Below are 27,740 nucleotides of genomic sequence, written 5' to 3'. Positions count from 1 at the left end.
TCTTGTAAATGCTGGCAAGAAAATTAACCTGAAGGTAGTATATCAAGGTAGTTAGATGATAAATTTACTTTTACTTTGAAGTGAGGAATTGATAGTGGAGGGGTGAACTTGTACAGGTTAATTACTGAGTATCTTGACTGTAGATTTTCCATTTATTTTAAGATAGCAGCTGGAAATTAATGGTTCAATTAATTGAGATTGGGTTATAAATGGGATGAAGTATCCTTGACCCTTCATTTTCTTTTCCATTTGTAGGTTCTTCCAATTCTTGAAATTTTATATCATGTTGAAAAGCGAAATTCCCACCACGTCTACATGGCACTTATTATTTTGCTAATCCTAACTGAGGAAGATTCATTCAATCGTTCTGTTCATGAAGTGGTGAGTTGTTTGCTTTGAATTTCTTCATGCGCCTTTTGGTGCCAATCACTCTATTGATGGGTTTACTTATTATACATTTTATTTCATAACTGGAATACAATGAAGATGTTGAATCACTAAATTACTAACACTCTGAGACAACTAAGACTAAAATGGTAATATATTCAAAACATTTTTTGCCAATTTTTCGTAGTATTCGTATTTTAAACAAGTTTGTTTGAAACGAAGTTCTTACTCTACGATTCTGATTGCTCAGTTGTGGAAGTAAGTGTCCATATTATTTGTTCATTGAAAGCTGCTCTCTACTGCTAGATAGGGATGAGCCTGTTTAAGGAGCATTGCAGCTCTTCCCACTAGTTGATAACATCATGGCGCCAGTGGAGTTTAAATCTGATGTGCTGAAAGCAACCTGTCTATTTTCGCTCTGAGTCACGTTAGGCTGGGGGGGTGGGGTCACAGTGCAGTGGAAACAGTAAATATGGAGGTGCAGTAAAGAGGGCCGAGACACACACTTTAGATAAGTATTTGCTATTGTGTGTAACTTGAATTGGTTACTGAATGTTTAGTGTCTGCCATATCCCACCACTTTGAGTGCTCATTTTAAATAAGTATTAGCAACTGAGTGTAACTTGAAGGGTTTCAGGTGTAACTTGAATGTTTAGGGTCTGTAAATAAATAATTTATTTACTTACTGGTACTGAGTGTCTTCTGTCCCCACTCATCAAACCTGCAAACCTGATTTCACAGAACAGAAGCTGCTACTGTGAATCTGTAGTATGTTCACTGAGCTTCAGGCATCATTTACATTTGGTGACATGTCAGTTGATCTCTGTCAGCTGCAACGAAAAAGAAATATCGCTGTTTGCCTTAAGAACCATGTAGCTTAGCAGTTACATAAGACAGACTGATTGTATGTCCATAAAGTGACGCTAGGCGCAGGAGTGACGGTACATATGATGGATCTGACAGGAGTGTTTGATTGGAGTACTGCATAGATGCAGTGGAAGTGTTCCTGTACAAGTCAGGTGAAGAGCTTTAAAAACCAGGAAGTTTTCTCAACAGGAGTCTTTGATTAGAGTACTGCGCAGACGCAGTAGAAATGTTCCCACGCAAGTCCAGTGAAGAGCTTTAAAAAATGAGTCTCCATAAAAGAGGGGTACCATCTATTGGAGTGGTCATATGGGAGCAGTCATCGTGGGAGTGGTCTGAGTCAGAGTGATAAGGCTTTGGCTCAACAGGGCTTTGGTGAGAACAGGCGAAGACAAGGTAAATAGGTAAGTTCATTATTTCTTTTTTCTTATTTAACTCTTGAGAGAATAGGGGGTATGTCTACAGGGCCAGTGTTCTTTTCTGGGTGTCAGACGTGAGATTTTGGGGAGACAGCCAGCCTCCCTGATGGGCACGTTTTCACCAGGTGCATCGGGATGCAGCTCCTTAGAGACAGTGTTAAGGAAGTGAAGCTGCAGCTCGGCGATCTTAGGTTTGTTAAGGTAAGTGATGAGGTGATAGACAGACGCTACAGGGAGGTAGTCACCCCAAGGCTACAAGAGACAGATAAAAAGGTGACTGTCAGGAGAGGGAATAGAGAACGTCAGATAGTGGAGAGCACCCCTCTGGTTATCCCCCTCAACAATGTACTCTATTTTGAGTACTGTTGGGGGGGGAGCACGACCTGGGGGAAGCAACAGCGGTCGTGCTCAGAAGGGTAGGGAACTGAGGATGATGGCAGCAGTACTAGGGGATTCTATAGTCAGGGGGACAGATAGACGATCCTGTGGATGTGAACAAGAAACCCATGTGGTAGTTTGCTTTCCAGGTCCGTGATGTTTCTGAACGTGTCTACAGTATCCTGAAAAGTGAGGGTGAGCAGCTAGAAGTCATGGTACATATTAGTACCAACAACATAGGTAGAAAAAGGGAGGAGGTCCTGAAAACAGAATACATGGAGTTAGGAAGGAAGCTGAGAAGCAGGACCTCAAGGGTGATAATCTTAGGATTGCTGCCTGTGCCACAAAAGACAGTGAGGACAGGAATAGAATGAGGTGGAAGATAAGTGCCTGGAATCACTGCCTAGTAGCATCAAATTTTCCCCCTACCTCACTTAAATGTTTTCCCAAATTGTCTGCTCCTATCCCTCTCCAGAGCTATGGTAAAGGAGATAGAGTTGTGATCACTACCTCCAAAATGCTCTCCCACTGCGAGATCTGACACCTGACTAGCTTCATTTCCCAATATCAGATCAAGTACAGCCTCTTCTCTAGTTGGCTTATCTACATATTGCATCAGGAAACCTTCCTGAACACACCTAACAAACTTCACCCCATCTAAACGTCTTGCTCTAAGGAGATGCCAGTCAATATTAGGTAAGTTAAAATCTCCTACCACAACAGCCCTATTATTATTACACTGTTCCAGAATCCGTCTCCCTTTCTGCTCCCTGATGTCCCTGTTGTTATTGGGGGTCCTACAATAAAAACCCCAGTAGTGTTATTGCCCCCTTCCTGTTTCTGACCCACCCACAATGACTCAGTAGATAATCCCTCCAAAACTTCCTCCTTTTCTGCACCCACGACACTATCCCTGATTAGCAATGCTATGCCCCCACCTCTTTTGCCTCTCTCCCTGTCCTTTTTGAAACATCTAAAGCCCGGCACACTCAGCAGCCATTCCTGCCCCTGAGACATCCAAGTCTCTGTAATGACCACAACATCATTGTTCCACGTATTGATCCATGCTCTAAGTTCATCCACCTTGCTTATGATACTCCTTGTATTAAAATAGATACACCTGGCTGACTGCACCTTTGCTCTATCATCTGCCTATCCTTCCTCACAATCTCCCTACAAACCGCCTCATCCTGTGCCACTTCACGTCAGTTCCCACCCCTCCTGCAAATCTAGTTTAAACCCTCCCCAATAGCATTAGCAAATATTATCTGTCCCCCTAACTATAGACTCCCCTATTACTGCTGTCATCCTCTTCCATTTCCTACCCTTCTGAGCCACAGTGTCAGATTCAGTGCCAGAGACACGGTTGCTGTTACTTCCCACGGGTAGGTCCCCCCTCCCCCAACAGTGCTCTTCTTGTTAAGGCTATGGCCATAGGAGTGCTCTCCACCACCTTTCCCTCTCCTGACAGTCACCCACTTATCTGTCTCCTGTGGCCCCAGTGTGACTACCTGCCTCTAGCTCCTGTCTGTTACCTCCTAAGAAGCCGAAAGTCATCGAGCTGAGCTCCGGTATCCCTAACTTGGTCTCTAAGGAGCTGCAGCTCGATGTACCAGACCGGAAGTCTCCCAGATAGCCCCCATCTGAGACCCAGAGCAGAAAACTGGCCTTGTGGTCATACCCACTATTTAGTTAGAGGAAAATAGAGATATGAAAGTAACTTACTTCCTGCCCTGACGAGCCAAAGCCCTACCACTCTGACTCACAGTACTCCGACGACTGCTCCACTAGTCAGTGACTCCCTTTCATGCTGGAACCTTCTTAGTGGCCTTGCTTAGATTTACTTAGGTTTTCAAAAGGCATTTGATAAGGTGCCACACATGAGGCTGTTTAACAAGATAAAATCCTGTGGCATTACAGGAAAGATACTGGCATGGATAGAGGAATGGCTGACAGGCAGGAGGCAGCGAGTCGGAATAAAGGGGGCCTTTTCTGGTTGGCTGCCAGTTACTAGTGGTGTTCCTCATGGGTCAGCATTGGGACTGCTACTTTTCACATTGTCAGTGATTTGGATAATGGAATTGATGGATTTGGCAAAGTTTGCAGATGATATGAAGATTGGTGGAAGGGTAGGTAGTGCTGAGGAGGCAATGTGATTGCAGCAGGACTTAGACAAATTGGAAGAATGGGCAAAAAAGTGGCAGATGGAATGCAGTATTGGGAAAAGTATGATAATACATTTTGGTAAAATGAACAATAGAGCAGACTGTTATCTAAATGGGGAGAAAATTCAAACATCTGAGATGTAAAGGAACTTAGGAGTCCTGGTGCAAGCCTCCCAGAAGGTTAATTTACAGGTTGAGTCTGTGGTAAAGAAGACAAATACAATGTTGGCATTTATTTCAAAAGGAATCGAATATAAAAGCCAGGAGATAATGATGGTATTAAATGCTGATAGTCGATGAACAGCATCCTAACGTAGGTGTTTGTATTGTCCAGGTGGTCTGAAGCTGTGTGGAGAGCCATTGAGATTGTGTCTGCTGTTAACCTATTGTGGCGATAGGCAAATTACAATGGGTCCAGGTCCTTGCTGAGGCAGGAGTTCAGTCTAGTCATGACCAACCTCTCAAAGCATTTCATCACTGTTGATGTGAGTGCTACCGGGCAATAGTCATTAAGGCAGCCCACATTATTCTTCTTAGGCACTGGTATAATTGTTGCCTTTTTGAAGCAAATGGGAGCTTCCACCTGTAGCAGTGAGAGGTTGAAAATATCCTTGAATACTCCTGCTAGTTGGTTGGCACAGGTTTTCAGAGCCTTACCAGGTACTCCATCGGGACCTCCCACCTTGCGAGGGTTCACTCTCTTTAAAGACAGCCTAACATCGGCCTCTGAGACAGAGATCACAAAGTCATCAGGTGCAGCAGGGATCTTCACAGCTGTAGTTGTGTTTTCCCCTTCAAAGTGGGCATGGATGGCGTTGAGTTTATCTGGTAGTGAAGCATTGCTGCCAGTGATGCTATTGGGTTTTGCTTTGTAGGAAGTAATATCTTGCAAACCCTGCCAGAGTTGCCGTGCATCCAATTTTGCCTCCAACCTAGTTTTGAAATTGTCCCTTCGCCCTTGAAATAGCCCTCCGCAAATCATACCAGGTTTTCTGGTACAGGCCTGGGTTGCCAGACTTGGATGCCTCAGATCTAGCCTTCAGCAGATGATATATGTCCTGGTTCATCCACAGCTTTTGAGTTGGGAATGCACATTATGTCTTTATAGGCACACACTCATCCACACAGGTTTTAATAAAGTCGATAACAACTGTAGCATACTCATCCAGGTTCGAAGATGAATCCCTGAATACAGTCCAGTCCACCGATTCAAAGCAGTCCTATAGCGACTTCTGCGCTTCCCTTGTCCATACCTTCCTGGTCCTCGTTGCTGGTGCTGCAGTCTTCAGTCTCTGCTTATACTCAGGGAGTAGAAGTACAGCCAGGTGATCAGACTTCCCGAATTGAGGGCGTGGAATAGCCCTGTAGGCATTCTTGATGGTGTCCAGTGTGTTGTTTCCTCTGGTATTGCAAGTGATTTGTTGATGGTAATTGCTTAGTGATTTTTTCAGACTGGCCTGGATAAAATCTCTCGAAATGATGGTGAAGGCATTAGGGTGCGCTGTTTCGTGCATGTTGATCCCATTGTTCCGATCATCTAAAGCCTGCTTGACATTGGCCTGAGGTAGAGTGTATACTGCTACCAAAGTGACCCTGGAGAACTCCTGTAGTAGGTAAAAAGGACAGCACTTAACTGCTAGATATTCCAGGTCTGGTGAGCAGAATTGGTTCAGCACTGATATACTTGTGTACCAAGAAGAGTTGATCATAAGACCATAAGATATAGGAGCAGAAGTAGGCCATTCAGCCCATCAGGTCTGCTCTGCCATTCAATCACAGGCTGATCCAATTCTTCCAGTCATCCCACTGCCCTGCTTTCTCGCCATACCCTGAGGCATACTCCTCCACCTCTGCTTTTGAGAGACTCTATAGATCTATCCTGACGGTATATAGTAAACCGATCTTAATCGCTGCATCTAGTGCGGAAGGGGTTAACCAGGATTCCGTGAAACAAAGGATACACGTTCTCCTAATGTCCCCCTGATTCAGCACCCTAGCTCTGAGATCATTGATTTTATTCACCAGAGACTACACGTTTGCCTGCAAGTTAGTCGGTATAGGGAGTTTAAAACCCGGTTTCCTTAAATGCACTTGTAACCCTGCTCTACACCCACACTTCCTCTGAGGTATCCTACGTGGGTGCTTCTGACCACAATCGGTGTTGTTTCCGTCAGTTTTAAGCAGCTATAGTTCAATTAAATTCATTAAGACAACTTTGTTAACTGTACTGACCTTGGAAGCATTTGTGCTTTTTAGCTGTATCAGGCTGAAACAGGAATATTTAATCCCGTGGGTTTATTGCATTCACTCTCCAGAAGTGGCTGCATGACCTTGGCTTCACTAGAAGAGAGATCAAGTCAACCAGCAGGGCTGTAGCTGAGGCAGCAGAGAAAGGATCAGCATGGGTGTGGACCAAGTATGTCCAGAGGGGCAGATAGTCAGACAGTGTATACATATTTTGCAAACCCTGCAGTAGTTGCATAGACACCTGAAGAGCAGACTATCTGTTGGATGGAAGTGACTGATAGAGGCAGATGCCAAGTTCTTAAGCTCACCAGTGGGAGGTGGTGCTTTAGCGCTGCTGACCCACCACCTCGAGGGAGTCTTGATCATAAGCGGGCCGAAACTCCTGAAGACAGGTGGCAGATCAACTGATGATCCCACTGGTGATAGCACAGGACAGTTAACATCTTAGTCCACATTTATTTTGTAACTCTAATCGTATCCATTGAGAGTACTGCTGCTACTCGAGTCGCACCTAGGCGCCCCGGAGTGGTGCGATTCTCCTGAAATTGATAACCAACTTCTTTGTCTTGCTGACATAGATGAGAATAATTTACTACTAATAAAGATTGCCAGTTCTGAGTTTGAGAGGAAGATAGAATGGTTTACCTGAAGTTGGAGGATTTAATGTTTTGAGAAGGCTGCCATGTGCCCAGAGAGAAGATGGCCTCAGCAGTAAATCATGGCCATTATCTATGAAGCTAAATTAAAAAAAAACACAGAATGAATTGTCTGCAACCAAAATTTTGGGTTTTCAAGGCTTTAGTAAAGGCCACTTTGGATGTATGAACATGTTAATCAGGAGGTCCGTGTAGTGTCAGGAGTTAACTTGTCTCTGATGCTGTACCAGATAGGCCATTGCAACAGAAGTGTGAATGTACCGAGCATTAGTCACACAAGTTCCCGCTATTTACTGACTTCTGATGATAAACAAGGCCTGTACGTCTGTATGTGAAATCCTTGTCTTTGGTATTGAAACTTTTGTGGCATCATGGGTTCCAGGTCCATGGTGGAATGGCTGCTTGAGTAACATAATGACAAACAAGGAATTCAGCAGTACACGAGGAATTCTGCAGATGCTGGAAATTCAAGCAACACACATCAAAGTTGCTGGTGAACGCAGCAGGCCAGGCAGCATCTCTAGGAAGAGGTACAGTCGATGTTTTGGGCTGAGACCCTTCATCAGGACTAACTGAAGGAAACCAATCAGTTAGTTAGTAGACCCTTCAGTTAGTCCTGACGAAGGGTCTCGGCCGGAAACGTCGACTGTACCTCTTCCTAGAGATGCTGCCTGGCCTGCTGCGTTCACCAGCAACTTTGATGTGTGTAGCAAGGAATTCAGCAGGTCTGGCAGCATCTATAGAGAGGGATAAACAGTTGACATTTTGGGCTTAGACCCTTCAGCAAAGTTCAAACTACTTTTATTATCAGAGTATGTATAGTATATACAACTTACAGGCAGCCACAAAACAAAGAAACATAATAGAAACCATGAAAAAAACCCACACAACAAAGACTATCAAACACTCAATGTGTGAAAAAAGAATAAATCGTGCAAACAATGAAAAGTAAACAAATAGCACCCAGAACATGAGCTGCAGTGTCCCTGAAAGTGAGTCCACAGTCATGGAGTCAGTTCAGCGCTGCAGCTGGTCCAGGAGCCCCATGCTGCAAGCCACTGTTATGGAGTCAGGTTCAGTGCTGATGGCTGCAGAGTCAGTTCAACGCTGAGGCAAGTAAAGTTTCACGGAGTAGTGAGCTGAACACTGGGCCGTCCTTCACTCTCGGCCTCGATGTCTTGATCTTTTGAATCTGGCTCAGTGTTTACACCAGTTAAACATCAGGATGTGATGATGGATCTCGGCCTGAAACATCAACTGTTTATTCCTCTCCATATATGCTGTCTGACCTGCTGAGTTCCTCCAGCATTTTGTGAGTGTTATTTTGAATTTCCAGCAATTGCAGAATCTCTTTGCTTGAGCAATAGATTGGTTTGGAGCCAGGCTCTGGAGCAGCACCTTGGTGTGTGCGCTTTCAATGGAAAAAAAGAAAGAAAAAAAAAGTTATCACTAGGTGTAAAGCACTACGTAATGAGAAACACCCCTTTTCAATTGATCTAATCTTGTCATTTATGAACTTATGAAACCATTAAACATTTACCTGGAACAAGTTGACCCAGCAGTGTAGAAATATAACTTAAGTAATTTGTGTATCGGAAAGTTATGATCTAACAAATTGCCTTAATGACTTTAATGTTTACCTGTTAGAGAACATGATGGTTGGCCTTATCAAGATGGGTACTTTCAATAAGGAAATAACTGGAGTTTACAGTGTTTATAAAAATTATTCATCTCCCCCTTGGAAATTTGCATGTTTTATTGTTTACAACATTGAATCACAGTAGATTTAATTTAGCTTTTTTGACACTGATCAACAGAAAAAGACTCTTTCATGTCAAAGTGAAAACAGATCTCTACAAAGTGATCTAAATTAATTACAAATATAAAACACTAAATAGTTGATGGTGGAAGTATTCACCCCCTTTAATATGACACACTAAATCATCACTGGTGCAGCCAATTGGTTTTAGAAGTTATGTAATTAGTTAACTGGAGATCACCATGTGCAGTCAAGGTGTTACAACAGATTGTAGCAAAAATACACCTATATTTGTAAGGTCCAGCTGTTGGCGAGTCAGTATCCTGGCAAAAACTACACCATGAAGACAAAAGAACACTCCAACTGATGCCACGAAAAGGATATTGCAAAGCACAAGTCAGGAGATGGATACAAGAAAATTTTTAAGCCCTTGGAGTACAGTTAACTCAATCATCAGGAAATGGAAAGAATATGACACAGTTGTAAATCTGCCTTGAGAGACCATCCTCAAAAACTGAGTGACCGTACAAGAAGGGGGCGTGCGAGGGAGGCCACCAAGACACGTATGACATTCTGGAGGAGTTACAAGCTTCAGTAGCTGAGATGGTAGAGGCTGTGTATTCAGCTGTTGCCCAGGTGCTTCACCAGTCGCAGCTTTATGGGAGAGTGGCAAAGGGAAAGCCACTGTTGAAATACACTCAAATGAAATCTCTGCTAGAGTTTGCCAGAAGGCATGTGGGAGACTCTGAATTACATCTGGAAGAAGGTTCTATGGTCTGATGAAATAAAAGTTGAGTTTTTTGGCCATCAAACTAAATACTATGTTTGTCACAAACCAAAACACTGCACATCATCAAAAACACACTGTCCCTACCGTGAAGCATGGTGGTGGCTACATCAGAGCTCAATCTTTTTGAGGATTTGTGGCTGGACTTGAAAAGGGCTATTCACTCATGATCCCCACGTAATCTGACAGAGCTTGAGCAGTTTTGTAAAGAAAAATGGGGAAAAATTGCAGTGTCCAGATGTGCAAAGCTGATAGAAACCTATCCACACAGAGTTAAGGCTGTAATTGCTGCCAAAGGTACATCTACTGAATACACATTAGTCTTTTTCTGTTGTTCAGAGTCAAAAAAATGTCAAATTAAATCCATTGTGACTCAATGTTGTAAAATAGTAAAACATGAAAACTTTCAAGGGAGATGGATACTTTTTATAGGCACTAAATATTGCATTGAATATAAAGAAGGCATACAATATAGCAAAATTTACTGGGAAATTATAAGATTGGAAAGCAGGCATTGGAAATTAACCAGAGAAGATTGATAAGCATGATTCCAGGAATTAAATGATTAACATATGAAGGGAGTTTGATGTCCCTGGGCCTTTATTTGCTGAAGTTTAGAAAAGTGAGGGGAAATCGCGTGAAAACATCAAATATTGGCCTAGATAGAGGATGTTTCTTATAGTGGGGCAGAGGGTGGTGAATCTGTGGACATCATTGCTACAGATGCTTGTGGAGGCCATTATTGTGTATAAACACAAGAGATTCTGCAGATACTGGAAATCTGAAGCAACACACACTAAATGCTGGGGGTCAGGCAGCACCTATGAAAATGAATAAACAGTTGAAGTTTCTGGTCGAGACCTTCAAAAGGAGTGGAGATTGATGGTTCTTGATTAGTAGGGATGTCAAAAGTTACGGAGAAAAGTCAGGAGAGTGGGATTGAGAGGGATACTTATTCAGTCATGATGGAGCAGAGCCGATTCAGTGGCCTAATTCTGCTCCTATGTCTTATGGTCTACAGACGGTGACAGAATTAAACCCGGGTCACTGACACTGTAATAGAGTTACGCAACAGTGCCACCCTGGTGCAGCAATTAACAAAGCAAATAGGATACGAAACTACATATGCCTTTACTTTTTCTGGGCCTAAGAAGCAAACTTGGTATGCCTAGATTATTATCTGGTTTAATTATGAAAATTAAAACCATCACCAGACTCATCTGCTTGTGAGCTTGCACTCAACAATCACTTTCATTCTTACTTCTGGCGTTGCATGGGATCATTATGTGAGCTGGGGTTTTATTGATATGTGTTAGTATGAAAACTTGCATTTAATGTGTGTAACACACGCAAAAAATGCTGGTGAACGCAGCAGACCAGGCAGCATCTTTAGGAAGAGGTACAGTTGACGTTTCAGGCCGAGACCCTTCGCATGCGTTGCTGGCATACTTGACATGCCTCTGAAAACTTGATTTGGAAAAATCAGCTGAAAAAAAATTTGAATTTATGGTTTTATAGGCAATGTTGAAAGATTGCAAGCTGTAATTAAACAATTGGACATTAAAAACATTTTCCTGTTTAAAAAAGATTTTTTTTCCTTTTCCTACTTCTTCTCTCACAGATACTGAAAAATATTACTTGGTATGCCGAACGTCCCCTGACAGAAATCTCCTTGGGAAGTCTCCTCATCCTGGTGGTGATAAGAACAGTGCAGTATAACATGACCAGAACCAGGGTAAGATCTTTTAAAGTATGTTTTAAATTTCTGAACCCAAATTTTACCTTCCTCCTGTTAGATAGACTGATTAATTGTTATTTTCTTTGTAGTTTAACAGTTACCTGTTTGTAATTTATAACTACTTATATACATGTAACTATTTAGTATGTTCTTTAGTGGTCACAATATGTATATGCAATTGTTCAGTGTGTCTCCTTGTGGTGACGTTTTGTATCATTCTGGAAAGCTACGGAAGCTTCTCTGGTGCTGCATTGTTTGAATAGGGACTCTCTGATTGGCTGACTTTTAACTGCAAACTTGAATGGAATGTTTCTTAACAATTGAGGTTCAAAAAGAGCTGACCATGTGGTGGTGCCTTTTCTTTCCTCTTCTCTTTTTTTGCTTCTCCCTCCCCGAGCCTCAAGTTCAAGTTCAAGTTTAATTGTCCTTCAACCAGACTGAATACCCATGAAAACAGCGAAAATGGAAGCAGCATTCCTCCGGGGCCAAGGTGTAAAACACAGTACCAACAGTCATACACAGCACAAGGCACATATATCATATATAAGAGCAGAAAATACAGTCACACAGAATATATAATCCAGGTCTATGAATATTGCAGCAATCTGCAGTCAAACACAATACAGCCTCTGCTCTTCTTTCTCTCTGTTCTGGATTTCTACGAACACTGAACAAAATGATTGTGAAGCAACACGTTTTGTGCCTCTTTCCTGATTCCCTAAAAATCCTTGGATTAAAAACATCAGAATCGAACACCTCCCTCTTCCCCTCTGTCATGGTTTCCCCGTCTCTCCTTTCTCTTATACCTGGTGTAAAGAATGTGAACTATTGAGAGCACTGCAAAACCAATTGTATTTGGGTTGTAGTTTAATAAGTGAATTGAATGAAACAAAATTTGTGTCTATATAGACTGAAACATCAGAGGGTGAGAAAATTGGAAGGATATGGGCATTGTGTAGGCAGAGGCAATTAGTTTAGTTGGCCATCTGATTACTAATTTAGTTGGTTCAGCACAACATTGAGGGCTGAAGGGCCTGTTCCTGTGCTGTACTCTTCTATGTTGTATAATTCACTGACATATAATTCTTATGACTGAATTAAGTATTGTACTTTTGAATATAATAAAACTACAATTAATGGATTTAATACATAAAGCTAAAATTTTATTCCTGTCCTCATTTTGACTTTCTCAAGTGTGTTTGTTGTTATTTCAACAACATTCCTGTGGACCAAGGTGCACAACGCAGTGCATATAATTCACACCCAACACATAAAGTAAATTACCACAAATAGATTAATAAATAATAAGGTGCATGAATTTACGGAATAAATTAAAATATAAGCTGTATAACACTAGTGGTGCTTCATATATGTTGACACCATAAGACATAGGAGCAGAATTAGGCCATTTGGCCCATTGAGGCTACTCCCCCATTCCATCATGGCCAATTTATTATCCTTCTCAACTGCATTCTCCTGCCTCCTCCTTGCAATCTTTGACATCCTGATTAATCAAGAACTTATTCAACTTTTCCTTTAAATATACTCAATAACTTGGCCTCTACTGCCATCTGTGCCAATGATTTCCACAGATTCTCCACCGTCTGGCTAAAGAAATTCCTCCTCATCTTTGTTCTAAATAGATATCTCTCTATTCTGAGGCTGTGCGTTCTGGTCCTAGACTCCTCCACTATAGGAAGCAACTTCTCTACATCCACTCTATCTAGGCTTTTCAATATTCAATAGGTTTCAATGAGATCCCCCCCCCCCCATTCTTCTAAACTCCAGCGAGTACAAGCCCAGAGCCTCAAGCACTTCTCATATGTTATATGAGAGTTGGGTAGTGACATTCTCTATTCCTTGTCAAGAAATTGGGTTCAAGTTTAGTTCAAAGATAAAGGTAGTTGTCAATTTTTGATTGTAAAGCAACCCTAACATGGAAAAAAATGACCAAAGGTGTCCCATAAATTGTAGCCTAAACAAATGTAAAACCAATCCATAATCTCAATCTTCATGGGGATATTATCCCATGCACCAATCCTTTTGGCCTGGATGGAACTCATTGAGAGCTTTGGGTGATAGATAGTGGAAAGCTATGTTTGGAGGGAAAGGTTAGATTGATTCAAGATTCAGGATTATTTAATGTTATTTCCAGTACACAGGTATAAAGGAGCACAAAATAATTGTTTCTCAGGATCCCATGCAGCACAGAAAAACATAAAGAACACAATAATAATAAAAAGAAACACAATAATTATAAATACATAAGGTGGCTTACATACATAGATTGATTGTAAAGTCTGTACCTAAGGTGACTGACAGGAAATGATAAAGTAGTGGTGGTTGAGGGTGCGAAGGGGTGGGTTAGTGGGTGGAGGGATTGATCAGCCTTACTGCTTGGGAAAAGTAACCTTCCGAGTTGGTGGTCCTGGCGTGGATGGTACATCACCTCCGCCTTGATGGGATTAGGATATCCAGTCCATAAGCAGGGTGGGTGGGATCCTTCATGATATTACTGGCCCTTTTCCAGCACCTTTCTGTGTACATGTTCTTGATGGCAGGTATACTAGTGCCGGTGGTGCTAAGATGAGGTGATCTTAGACTAGGTTAAAAGGTCTGCACCGCATTATGGGTTGAAGGGACTATACTCTGCTCTAATGATCTACGTTCCATGTTTTTTTCTGAAATGTGTTACATCCACTGGCTCTTCCTCTTCCACTAGACTTCCAATACATGAATCAAACATGATTTTCCATTCATCAAACTAAGTTGCCTCTGTTTAGCCTTGTTTTTAAACATCTTTATGCAGCATTTTCCTTGTGGCCAGTCTTAGAGTAATAGCTGAGTAGCTCCCAATTTTTTTTCTGCCTTATTTGTCAAGTTATTCGTGAAGAAAACATTTATTTCAAGATACAGCGTGTAACAGGCCCTTGCAGCCTTTTGTGCCGCACCTCCCAGCAGCACCTATTTAACACGAGCCTAATTATGGGACAATTTGCAATGACTGTTTAACTAATTAACTGTGGAACTGTGGAATGAAACCAGAGCACCCAGAGGAAACCCAGGAAAACATGAGAAGTAGTGTACAAACATCTTACAGAGTATGCTGGAATTGAACTTCGAACTCCGACACCTTGAGCTGTAAAGGTCTCGTGGTAACCCACGTAATGGGATCAAATTTGCTATCCTTTTATCTGCAGGAGCCATTCCACATTGTGCATGATTTTGGATAATGTCCAGAGTATCCAGTATCTCTGTGGCCAACTCTTTCAAACATTTTCCAGCACTATGTTTATTTTACCAATACGAATTTCCTTTATTTTATCATTTGTACTGACTTCTAGCTATCCATGCTTTCTGAGAGATTTTTTTGTCTCTTCTCAAAAGGCAGACTCTAAGTATTCGCTTAATTCTTCTTACTTTCTTACTGCCTGTTATACCACTGGCTTATGCAGAGATGTAGGCCCTCGAACTCTGGCGGTGTTCAAGGTGACAGTGGCTTCCACCTTTCTCGGTTTTCACTATTGTCAGTCATGCAAGTTAGGAATTCCATTGTGCTCAGATGTAGAAGGATTCTTCATTGCTGCTTCCATCACAGTTTTGTTTTAACAGTCAGGGTTGTTAGCCCTGAGCTGTACCTCTGATCCTTGAGGACCTGTGGATTACTTAGTCTGGCTTCTACCCTTTGACCAGTTGGCCTGGGTGACCTTCTCAAGAGCTAAAACATAAAGCCCTGACTCCAGCTGCATAGCTCTCTGGGTCATCGAGGCACGCAAGCCTCCAAACCATGACAAGGTTGTGGTCTTCTTGGAGATTTTATTGTGTTCTTTATCATATTGAGTTTTATTGTGCTGAATTGGATCTGGAGTAACGATTATTTCATTTTCCTTTACACTTGTGTAGTGGAAACAAGTTTGAACGATCTTGAATAAAGAATAACTACAAAAATCTGCAGCCCAAAACAATTTTGTGGCAAGAGCCAAAATGCTAAATTTTGGATTCTCATGCAGTTCATATTCGGAATATTGTGTTCAGTTCCTCGAGGATCACTGGCCTTCAATGGCAGAGTGCTCTGACCTAGATTCCAACCATTGGCTCCTTCCCTCGGCCTCTAACTTTCCCTACCCTGATTTCCAAGCAGTAAGGTTGATCAACACCTCCACCCACTAACCCAACCACCACTACTTTATCATTTCTTGTCTGTCACGTTATGCACAGACACTCCTGTGCCTAGCTTCACCTTATGGACATACAGTCAATCTACGTATATAAGCTATTTTACATATTATATTTATTGTGATTTTATTATTATTGTGTTCATTGTGTTTTTTTTGTGCTGCATTGGGTCTTTTTCTTACAGGCATCCGTTAGTCTCATGAGACCATAGATTTGTGCCTTGGAAGGTTAACAGGGTGCAGGGTTAACAAGGTTGTATGGAAGACCGGCAGGTGCCCATGCTGCAAGTCTGCCCTCTCCACGCCACCGATGTTGTCCAAAGGAAGGGCATTAGGACCCATACAGCTTGGCACCAGTGTTGTCGCAGAGCAATGTGTGATTAAGTGCCTTGCTCAAGGACATAACACGCTGCCTCAGCTGAGGCTCGAACTTCTGACCTTCAGATCACTAGACTGATGCCTTAACAACTTGGCTACGTGCCAACGCAATCGTGTCTGGAGTAACAATTATTTCATTCTCCTTTACACTTGTGCACTGGAAGTGACATTAAGCAACCTTGAATCCTGTTTCTCTTTTGTTTACTCTTCTTTCCTATTTTCCTGTTTTTATTAATTTCTTGCTCATTGTTTGCTGAATTCTAATATATAACTTGTCCTGCGAACATCCACGTTGACTCTGCCAAGACCTATTGTTATTTTCCACTTCCTTAAGAATAGATTCCAGCAATTTTCCAACTATTGATATCAATATTTCAGGAACAGCTTCTTCCTCTCTGCTGTCAGATCTCTGAATGGACAATGAACCCATTAACACTACTTCACTATTTATTTTCCCTTCTCTTTTTGATTTACTTATTTCATTTGATTTTTATATATACTTCTTATTGTAATTTATAGTTTTTATTATTATGTATTGCATTGTACTGCTGCCACAAAACGACAAATTCCACGACATAGGCCAGTGATATTAAACCTGATTCTGATTCTGATCAAATTAACTGACTAGTATAGTAGTTTCTTAACTCAACCCACAAGGATTCAAAATCTTCCAATCCTGTGTCACATCTTTCCACGGATTTGATGCCATTCTTTACCAGCAGAGCCACATCCCTCTCTGCCTACCTTCCTATCCCTCTGATACAACGTGTAACCTGGGACATTCAACTCCCAACTACAACCATCCTTCAGCCACGATTCAGTGATGGCTACAACATCATACCTGATAATCCATAATAATGCAACAAGATCATCCACCTTATATCTTATACTCTATGCATTGAGGTATAACATTTTGAATGCTGCATTTGCTACCTTTTTTTTGATTCTGCATCCCTAGTGCAGTGATACTCACCATGCTGGCTGCAATTTTGTCCTATTGTCCGCCCACCCTTCCTGACAGCTGACTGCATGCTATCTTTGCTGTTCTTTTTTTACCTATCCTAAGTCCAGTCACTCCAGTTCCCACTCTCCTGCCAAATTAGTTTAAGCTCTGTCCAACAGCTCTAATGAACCTGACCGCAAGAATATGGACCCCCTTGGGTTCAGGTGCAGCCTGTCACTTTTGAACAGGTCACACTTCCCCCAGAAGGGATTCCAATGATCCAAGCGTCTGAAGCCTTGTCCCCTGCACCAGCTTCTCAGCCACACCTTAATCTGTCAGATCATACTGTTTCTACCCTCACTGGTGCGTGGCACAGGCAGCAATTCGGAAATTACTACCCAGGAGGTCCTGCTTCTCAGCTTTCTACCAAGCTCTCTAAATTGTCTTTTCAGGACCTCTTTGCTTTTCCTTCCTATGTCATTGGTACCAATATGTACCAAGACATCTTGGTGCTCTCCCTCCCCTCCAAAATGCTGTGGACGTGCTCCAAGACATCTCTGACCCTGGCTCCAGGGAGGCAACATCGGGTGTACAGGTCACTTTCACAGAATCCCCTGTCTGTTCCCTGATCATTGGGTCCCCTATCACTACCACTGCCTTCTTCTGCTTCTTTTCATTTTGCAACATGTACCCATGCTCAGTGCCAGTATCATGGTCTGCGTGGCATTCCCTTGGAAGGTCATCCCCCACAGTGGTATACTTACTATTGAGGGGTATGGCGACAGGGGCGCTCCACTAAGTGGCTATTCACATTTCCATTTCTCCTGCCAGTCACCCAGCTACTTACCTCCTGCAGCTTCGGGGTGACTACTGCCCTGTAACTGATCGATTATCTCCTCACTGTCCTGTACAAGCTGAAGGTCATCCAGCTACTGTTCCAGATCTCTAACACGGTCTTCAATGAGCTGCAGCCGGATGCACTTCACACAAATGTAGTTCCCTGGGAGACTCTGGGTCTTCCAGGACTCCAACCTCTGGCATGAAGAACACACAACAGCCATTTACTACACTAGGTACAGTAAGAGGGGGAAAAAAGGGAACCTTACCAGAAGCTTACCCAGAGCCAAAGCCTGACATTCCTGCTATCACCATTGGCCTACTCCCAACAATGGCCGCCTCGCTTGTCCTTTCTGTACTTTTAAGCAAGCGTTGCCGACCTGCAAGAAATCTTGTCGCTGTGGCTTGCTCCCACTGCTGACAGGGCCGTCGGAATGAGACTGAATGCTTGCGAAGCTCTCCTTTTAAACAAGCGTTGCCGACCTACGAGAAACCTCATCAATGTGGCCTGTTCCTGCCGCTAATTGGACTGTCAGAGTAAAAGAAAAGATAAATAAATTGCCTCATCTTTTTCATCAGATCAGTACTCAGATTTTATGGTAAAGGATCCAGAAGTATCTTTGTAGATGCCAACAACGTTAAAATATTAGCATTCATTTCAAGGGGACTGAATGTAAAAGCAAGGATGTAATGTCGCTCTGCACTTGGAGCATTGTTTTAGGTCCTTTATCTAAGAAAGTACGGTGACATGCAGAAGCTTGGGCACCCCTGGTCAAAAATTCTGTTACTGTGAATAGCTAAGCGAGTAAAAGATGAACTGATTTCCAAAAAGCATAAAGTTAAAGATGACACATTTCTTTAATATTTTAAGCAAGAAAACTTTTTTATTTCCATCTTTTACAGTTTCAAAGTAACAATAAAGGAAAAGGTCCCAAACCAAAAGTTTGGGCACATCCCCTTTGGCAAGTATCACAACTTGTAAACGCTTTCTGTAGTCAGCTAAGAGTCTTTCAATTCTTGTTTGGGGGATTTTCGCCCATTCTTCCTTGCAAAAAGCTTCTAGTTCTGTGAGATTCTTGGGACGTCTTGCATGCACTGCTCTTTTGAGGTCTATCCACAGATTCTTGATGATGTTTAGGTGGGGGGACTGTGAGGGCCATGGCAAAACCTTCAGCTTGCGCCTCTTGAGGTAGTCCATTGTGGATTTTGAAGTGTGTTTAGGATCATTATCCTGTTGTAGAAGCCATCCCCTTTTCATCTTCGGCTTTTTTACAGACAGTGTGATATTTGCTTCCAAAATTTGCTGGTATTTAATTGAATTCATTCTTCCTTCTACCGGTAAATTTTCCTCGTGCCACTGACTACAACACAAGCCCAAAGCATGAACGATCCACCTCTGCGCTTAACAGTTGGAGAGGGGTTCTTTTCATGAAATTCAGCACCTTTTTTTCTCCAAACATACCTTTGCTAAAAGTTCTATTCAAAAGGTTCAAAGGAACATCTAAACAAACTTGATGCATTTTGGAAACAAGTCCTGTGGACTGATGAAGTTAAAATAGAACTTTTTGGCCGCAATGAGCAAAGGTATGTTTGGAGAAAAAAGGGTGCAGAATTTCATGAAAAGAACACCTCTCCAACTATTAAGCACGGAGATGGATCGATCATGCTTTGGGCTTGTGTTGCAGCCAGTGGCATGGGGAACATTTACTGGTAGAGGGAAGAATGAATTCAATTAAATACCAGCAAATTCTGGAAGCAGAGATCACACCGTCTGTAAAAAAACCGAAGATGAAAAGAGCAACACACATAAAAGTTGCTGGTGAACGCAGCAGGCCAGGCAGCATCTATAGGAAGAGGTACAGTTGACGTTTCGGGCCGAGACCCTTCTTTAGGACTAACTGAAACAAGATGAAATGAGGGTGGCTTGTACAAACATACCTCAAAATCCACGATGGACTACCTCAAGAGGCGCAAGCTGAAGGTTTTGCCATGGCCCTCACAGTCCCCTGACCTAAACATCATTGAGAATCTGTGGATAGACCTCAAAGGAGCAGTGCATGCAAGACGGCCCAAGAATCTCACAGAACTAGAAGCCTTTTGCAAGGAAGAATAGACAAAAATCCCCCAAACAAGAATTGAAAGACTCTTAGCTGGCTACAAAAAGCGTTTACAAGCTGTGATACTTGCCAAAGGGGGTGCTACTAAGTACTGCTGTGCAGGGTGCCCAAACTTTTGGTTTGGGCCCATTTCCGTTTTTGTTGTTTTGAAACTGTAAAAGATGGAAATAAAGTTTTCTTACTTAAGATATTAAAGAAATGTGTCATTTTTAACTTTATGCCTTTTGGAAATCAGTTCACCTTTTACTTGCTTAGCTATTCACAGTGACAGAAATCTTGACCGGGGTGCCCAAACTTTTGCATGTCACTGTATGTGCTGGCATTGGAGAAGATTCAGATGCGGTTGATGAGAATGATACCGGGTATGAAAGAGTTAACATATGTAGCGTGTTTGATGGCTCTGCACTTGTACTTGCAGGAGTTTAGAGGAATGAAGGGGGAGCTCATTGAAATTTATTGAATATTGAAAGGCCAAGATAGAGTGGACACGGAGGGGATGTTTCCTATTGTGTGGAAGTCCAGGGCCAGAGGGCACAGCCTCAGAATAGAGGGTAGTCCATTTAGATCAGAAGTGAGGAGGAATTTCTTTAGCCAGAGGGTGCTGAATCTTTCAAGTTCATTGCCACAGGTGGCTGTGGAGGCCAAATCATTGGGTATATTTAAAGCAGAGGTTGATAGATTGTTGATTAGTCAGGGCGCCAAAGGTTATGGGTAAAGGCAGGAAAATCAGGTTGAGAGGGTTAATAAATTAGCCAAAATGGAATGTTGGATCAGGCTGGATGGACCGAATGGCCTAATTCTGCTCCTATGTCTTAAGATATAAATATGGTATATTTTAGGGCACTCTGTGACTCCCATTAATTGGGGGAGTGGGGTTGGGTGTTTTGTGCAGGGCTGTCTGAGAAGACCTGTCTTGGTGAATTTCTTTGGGGTCGCACCATAGCATAGTGGGTATCACAATGTTATTGCAGCACCAGTGACAAGGGTCCTATTCCTGCCACTATCTGTAAAGAGTTTGTACGTTCTCCCCATGACTTCGTGAGTTTTCTCTGGGTGTTCTGGTTTCCTCCCACATTCCAAAAACAAGTTAATTGGTCACATGGTGTAATTGTACAGAATAGGCTCATTGGGCTGGAAGGCCATGTTACCATGCTGAATCTGTAATAAAATTGTCCACATTAATTTTCTAATGCTGTTGTCTGGTTGTCACCATGTTTTGAGGCCAGATTAATAAAGATTATAGAGGATTGATAAATTAGATTATTGACAATCCAACAGTTTTAAGACATGGAAGCAGATTTAGGTCATTTGGCCCATCGAGTCTGCTCCACCATTCCACAATGCTATTTATCACACTATCACTTGTCATGATGTGGATATCCTCGTCAGGAGAATAGGAGAGCGATGAAGTGTTTTGAGAGGTTGGTGATGAAACATATCAACTCTTGTCTAAGAGGCTACTTAGATCTGCTCTAACCTGCCTATCATAGCAACATGTCCACAGCAGATGTCATGTCATTGGCTCCTCACACAACCCTAGAACATCTGGACAGCAAAGTTGCATGCATCAGGATGTTTTTTATCGACTACAGCTCAGCATTTAATACCATCTTCCCCTCAAAACTAATCAATAAGATCCAAGACCTAGGCATCAATACCTCCTTGTACAATTGGATCCTGGATTTTCTCACTTGTAAACCCTTGTCAGTCAGATTGGCAAAGACATCTCCATGATCTCCATCAGCACAGTGTGCTTAGCCCCCTGCCCTACTCACTGTACTTCTATGACTGTGTGGCTAAGCAAAGCTCCAACACCATCTCCAAGTGTGCTGATGACACAACTGTAGTGGACCATATCAAAGCTGGTGATGAATACAGAAGGCAGATTGAAAAGTTGGCTGCGTGGTGTCTTAACAACAACCTCTCAGTTAATGTCCACAAGACCAAGGAACTGATTGTAGACATCAGGAGAAGGAAATCAGAGGTCCATGAGCCTGTCCTCATTGGGGAATCAGAGGTGGAGAGGGTTAGCAACTTTGAATTCCTGGGTGTCATTAGTTCAGAGAACCTGTCCTGGACCCAGCATGTAAATGCAATTGCAAAGAAAGCATGGCAGCACCCCCACTTCCTTAGGAGTCTGTGGAGATTTGGCATGACATCAAAAACTTTGATAAACTTCTGTAGATGTGTAGAAGTAACAATTATTTTGTTCTTTACTCTTGTGTACTGGCAATGAAATCAAACAATCTTCAGTCTTTAGTCTTGAGCGAGCTGGAGCTTTTCTCTTTGGAGAGAGGGAGGATGAGAGGTTACTTGATAGATGCGCAAGATGATAAGAGGCATAGTTTGAGTGGACAGGCAGAAACATTTTCCCAGGCTGGAAACGGCTGATATGAGGGGACAGGATTTTAAGGTAACTGGAGGAAAGTATAAGGGGCGTGTCAGAGGCTTTTAAACAGATAGTTTTGGTGCATGGAACACGTAGCCAGGGATGGTGGTAGAGGTAGATACATTGTGGATATTTAAGAAGCTCTTAGATAGTCACAGAGACTATGGAAGGATGGAGAGTTATGTGGGAGGGTAGGGATGGATTGATCAAAGGGTCAGCACAACATCATGAGCTGAAGGGCCTGTAGTGTGCTGTGCTGCTCTATGTTCTGTGTTTAGCTGTTCTCTCTATCTCTGCTTTTTCAGAATAGATTGTCGTACTTTGCTGTTAGACCCTCAGGTCCTAACACTCATCCCATACCTCTTGTTGCTCTCCTTTAAGATCTTTATTCAAATTCGCCTCTTTGACCAAGCTGTCATTTACTCTAATATGCTTTATCTTGGTTTCCATTTGTATCCAATGGTTTCTATAAAACATCTTGAGATTTTTAAATAATTAAAGATTAGCTTTATTTGTCACATGTAATTCAAAACATACAGTGAAATGTGATGTTTGAGTTAACAACCAGCACAGACCAAGGATGTGCTGGGGGCAGCCCACAAGTATTGCCAAGTTTCTGGCACCAACATAGCATGGCCACAACTTACTAACCTAACCCATACACCTTTGGGATGTGGGAAAAAACAGATTACCCAGGAGAGACCTACACAGTCATGGGGAGAGTGTACAAATTCCTTTTGGCTGGGGTTGTAAAGTGGTTGTGGTAACTGCTATGCTACTGCCCTTCTGATGTTAATATTTTATATTGACTAATTTTATTCCTTGCTGTACATACTTTTTACTTCTTCTTATTCACTTCTTTTCTGTCAGGACAAATACCTTCATACTAATTGTTTGGCGGCATTGGCCAATATGTCCTCTCAGTTTCGTTCATTGCATCAGTATGCAGCTCAGAGAATTATAAGGTAAGAGTCTCCTGATATTCTTACGCAATCTTTGATCACTACTAGGTAAACACTTATATTGTCTTTTATTTAAAAAATGCCCCTTTTCATTTGTTCATCGCTTATGAGAGACAATTTTATTTGACTTTTTTTATGGTAGTGTAGTGGTCAGCACAATGCTTTACAGTACCAGCGAACTGGGTTCAATTCCTGCCACTGCCTGTAAGGAGTTTGTATGTTCTCCTCGTGATTGTGTCGGTTTCCTTCTGTTGTTCCAATTTCCTCTCACAGTCCAAAGATGTACCGGTTGGTAGATTAATTGGTCACTGTAAGTTGTCCTGTGATTAGGCTAGAGTTAAATCAGGGGTTTCTGCGCTGTATCTCTCAATAAACAAACAAACAAATAAATAAATAAATAGAAAAATTACATAAACAAACGCAGACACACACATACATACTCAACTGAGGATAGTAGAACTTGGCCGATTTAAAAAGTAGCATTAGATACAGCCTCCAACATCAAGCATCTATATAGCTTTTGTACATCTTTATTTTCAGATCCTCCGACACAGGTTTTATTTATTTATTTATTTATTGAGATGCAGCATGGAATAGACCCTTCCAGCCCTTCGAACCGTGCCACCCAGCAACCCTCAAGTTGATGATGGCTGGTTCTTCACTTGCGAAGATCAGGTGGGAAGAAGAGTCCTTGGGGACGACAGCACAAATCGTTGGTGACTGTAGAGGCCAATTCTGGATCTGCAGACTCTGGAGCATTAGGGACACGGGCACTGCTGGAATGTGGGTGCTTCCTGCGTCTCCTCTTCTCTTCAGCAGCTGCTCCTCTGGATTCTTCTTAATTCTTGACTGCTCCGTGGATTGGCGTTCTCCAGCAGTCTCTGCCACAAGTCATCCGCTGCCACTCATTGACCTCGATATTCACCTGAAAGAGCTGCTGCTTCACTTGGTCTTTATACTTCTTGCATGGGCACCTTGCTCTTGCCCTGAGAGAGTTCTCTGTAGAGTACTGCTTTCGGTACCCTGAAATTGTCCATGTGAGACATGTGGCCTGAGCAGCAGAGCGGTTTCAAAGTAAGCTGAGCCTTCTCCAGGACCTCATTGTTGGAGACACGATCCTGCTAGCTGATATCCATGATGGAGTGGAGGCAACACACACAAAATGTTGGAGGAACTCAGCAGGCTGAACAGCATCTATGGAAAAGAGACCGGGCCGTGACCCTGTCTGCAATGCTGCTCATTCACTTATGAATTAATCCTGATGCAGGGTCTTGGCCCGAAACATCGATTATACTCTTTTCCATAGATGCTGCCTGGCCTGCTGAGTTTCTCCAGCATTTTGTGTGTGTTGGTTGGATTTCCAGCATCTGCAGATTTTCGAGACCAGACGACGCTGATGCAAGCATTTGAGCAATCAGATTTGCTTGCGGTACAAGACCCAGGCTTTGGAGCTGTACAGCAGTGTTGTAACAATGGCAGCCCTGTACACCTGGATTTTTGTGGACAGACACAGCTGGTGGTTCTTCCACACACGTTTCTGGAGGCGGCTGAAGGCTCTGCTGGCTCTGGTGAATTGATTGTCAAGGTAAGACTGTCAGCAGTGTGGAGGATTAGGAGGAACTTGGGGTCCAAGTCCATAAGACGTTCAAAGCAGCTGCACAGGTTGACTCTGTGGTTAAGAAGGCGTATGGTGTATTGGCCTTCATTAATCATGGAATTGAATTTAGGAGCGGAGAGGTAATGTTGCAGCTATATAGGACCCTGGTCAGACCCCACTTGGAAGTACTGTGCTCAGTTCTGGTCGTCTCACAACAGGAAGGACGTGGAAGCCATGGAAAGGGTGCAAAGGAGATTTACAAGGATGGTCAAGCAACACACATCAAATTTCCAGCATCTGCAGAATTCCTCGTGTTTGCGTTTACAAGGATGTTGCCTGGATTGGGGAGCATGCTTTATGAAAACAGGTTGAGTGAACTCAGCCTTTTCTCCTTGGAGCGATGGAGGATGAGAGGTGACCTGATAGAGGTGTATAAGGTGATGAGAGGCATTGGTCGTGTGGATAGTCAAAGGCTTTTTCCCAGGGCTGAAATGGTTGCCATAAGAGGACACAGGTTTAAGGTGCTGGGGAGTAGGTACAGAGGAGATGTTGGGGTAAGTTTTTTACGCAGAGAGTGATGAGTGCGTGGAATGCACTGCCGGCAACGATGGTAGAGGTGGATACGATAGGGTCTTTTAAGAGACTCCTGGACAGGTACATGGAGCTTAGAAAAATAGAGGGCTGTGGGTAAGCCTAGTAATTTCTAAGGTAGGGACATATTCGGCACAACTTTGTGGGCCGAAGGGCCTGTATTGTGCTGCAGGTTTTCTATATTTCTATGTCCCTTACTACTGTAGCGTCGTTGGAGATGATGCTGCTCAAGTAGGTGAAGTGCTGAACTGTGGTGAGGGTGGTCGTCAATGGTTATCCGAGCTGGGTTGTAAATGCCACGAGGGGGCTTCTGATGGAGGATCATTTTTTTCTTCAAACTGAGTGACTGCACCCTCTGTGTGTATGTGAGAAGAGCACAGTCGTCTGCATATGGTAGCTTGAGAGTGGACTGTTGGATGGTTTTGTTTGGGTGAGGAGACAGTGGAGGTCGAAAATAATTCTGTCATTGTGGAGCCAAATGTAGATGCTCTCTGAGGTGGTCTCTCACAATGCCTGCATAGTCCTGCATTTGTTCTGCTAGGGTGTCCACCAGTCGTTTTGCATCTGTCTCAGTTTGACTTGGAGAGTGCTGCATGCAGCTCTGTATTCCGCCTTGGCCGCTTGGTCATTGGGACCAGACAGCACCACTTGATGGGAGGAGCAGATTTCAGATTTCAATGGCATTTTCATCAAACTAGTCCTTGTTTCTTCTTGGGGAGTACTCAACTTCCTCGACAGCCGATCTTGGATGGCAGCCTTCAGTTGCTCCCATTTCTTTCCTGTATCAGAGTCTGCTCCTGGGGTGCCTTTGCTATCCAGTTTCTCCCTTAGCTTGATCTGCAATACTTCTCAAAGATCAAAGAGCTTATCCAGCTGAAGTCTCTTCGACCATTCCTTATTGCTAGCTTGATAGCCAGTCTCAGATCTGTCTGACTGTCTGTGCTTGGCATGACCCTGGTGTGTAGAACTCCTGACACATCCTTTTGGTGTACCAGGAGTGCCAGTGTTTGGATCGGGGAAGTCCCTAGGTTGTCTTGACCCTGGCTTTCTGTTGAAACAATATATTTGTTATAGTCAGGCCTAATTAACGCTAACCTAATGAAGGGACAATTTTACAATGAATAATTGACTTACTCGGTATGTCTTTGGATTGTGGGAGAAAATTGGAGCACCCAGAGGAAACCCAATACTTCCACAGGGAGGATGTACAGACTTCTTACAGAGAATGCTGGAATTAAACTCTGAATTCCAACACCCCAAGCTGTAATAGTATTGTGAATACTACGCTACTGTGGCTCCCTTTATTTTTAGACTAAAGTCAGAATATGCTGCTTGGCATATTTTCCCTTCCAAAGGGGCAACTATGTAAACTTTGTAACATTCTTCCTTGCTGCCATTTGAACTGACCTCCAGTTCTTCATCAATTGTAGACATGCTCTATTAGGGGCCTGCAATGGATTCCATGCAAATATTAAATCTTACAGAATGTTGCTACATTAAAGAAACAAAATAAGTGGTTTTTTATTGGTGTATTTATCCAACATTCCTTCAGACCACGGTGCACCTACAAAACGTATCAATAGGTTTCAATAGGTACGTTTAATGTCAGAGAAATGTATACAATATAGGAAAGGAAAGGTATGTCGCATCTGGAGTTTCTCCAGTTAGCGGACGATTTCCCTCCACGCCTCTCTGATGTAGTGGGGAACTGCGTGCAAGGCAAGTTACAGCAGTGGTTTTCCATTGCCTTCTGCCAGGTGAGTTTCCAAAGAGATCACCAGCTTGTAACTCAGCAAGGATGGAGAGCGTGCAGAGGAGCCAGCTGGATTCAAACTTGGGACCTTGTGTCCTCAAGTCCGGCACTGATGCCACTACACCACCAGCCGAATATACATCCTGAAATGCTTTTTCTTCGCAAACATCCACAAAAACAGAGGCGTGCCCCAAAGAATGAATGATAGTTAAATGTTAGAACCCCAAAGCCCCCTCCCAACTCCCCCCTTCACGTGTAAACAGCAGCAAAGCAACGATCCCCCTCTCCCACCAGCAAAAGAGCATCGGCACCCCCCACCGAGCATTCAAGTATGCAGCAAAGCATCCATAAAGACGCAGACTTGCAGTACCCCAAAGACTACACGTTCACCCAGTAATTTGACATACCACAGTCTCTCTCTCTCCCTAATAAGGGAAAAAGAGGTGTCCCTGTTTCACAGCGAGTGGGGAGACATGACAAGCAACTCGATGGTTTATGGTGTTAGAGGTCTGTTATGTTGCTTTTTCCGAGCTCTGTGCCCAAAGATCTTGAGTTTCTGGGCACACAGCCTTCAGCCAGCTCGCTGCTTTCGATCTTC

The 27,740-nt window shown here is 42.9% G+C and overlaps 1 protein-coding gene across 5 annotated transcripts in view; it reads left to right on the top strand.

Moving 5' to 3' along the window:
- dym (dymeclin) overlaps positions 1–27,740 on the top strand; it is a 405,267-nt gene that overhangs the window by 171,931 nt on the left and 205,596 nt on the right. For all 5 annotated transcript variants that reach the window (XM_063042598.1, XM_063042602.1, XM_063042600.1 and 2 more), the window contains 3 exons: positions 256–381; positions 11,284–11,397; positions 23,110–23,204. In XM_063042598.1, the coding sequence (XP_062898668.1) occupies positions 256–381; positions 11,284–11,397; positions 23,110–23,204 (335 nt within the window). The remainder of the gene's footprint in view (positions 1–255; positions 382–11,283; positions 11,398–23,109; positions 23,205–27,740) is intronic.

Source organism: Mobula hypostoma, chromosome 3 (genome assembly GCF_963921235.1).
Source record: "Mobula hypostoma chromosome 3, sMobHyp1.1, whole genome shotgun sequence".
NCBI classification, from domain to species: domain Eukaryota; kingdom Metazoa; phylum Chordata; class Chondrichthyes; order Myliobatiformes; family Myliobatidae; genus Mobula; species Mobula hypostoma.
The sequence above is the reverse complement of the archived record's forward strand: the minus strand, read 5'-3'. Positions and strand labels throughout refer to the sequence as shown.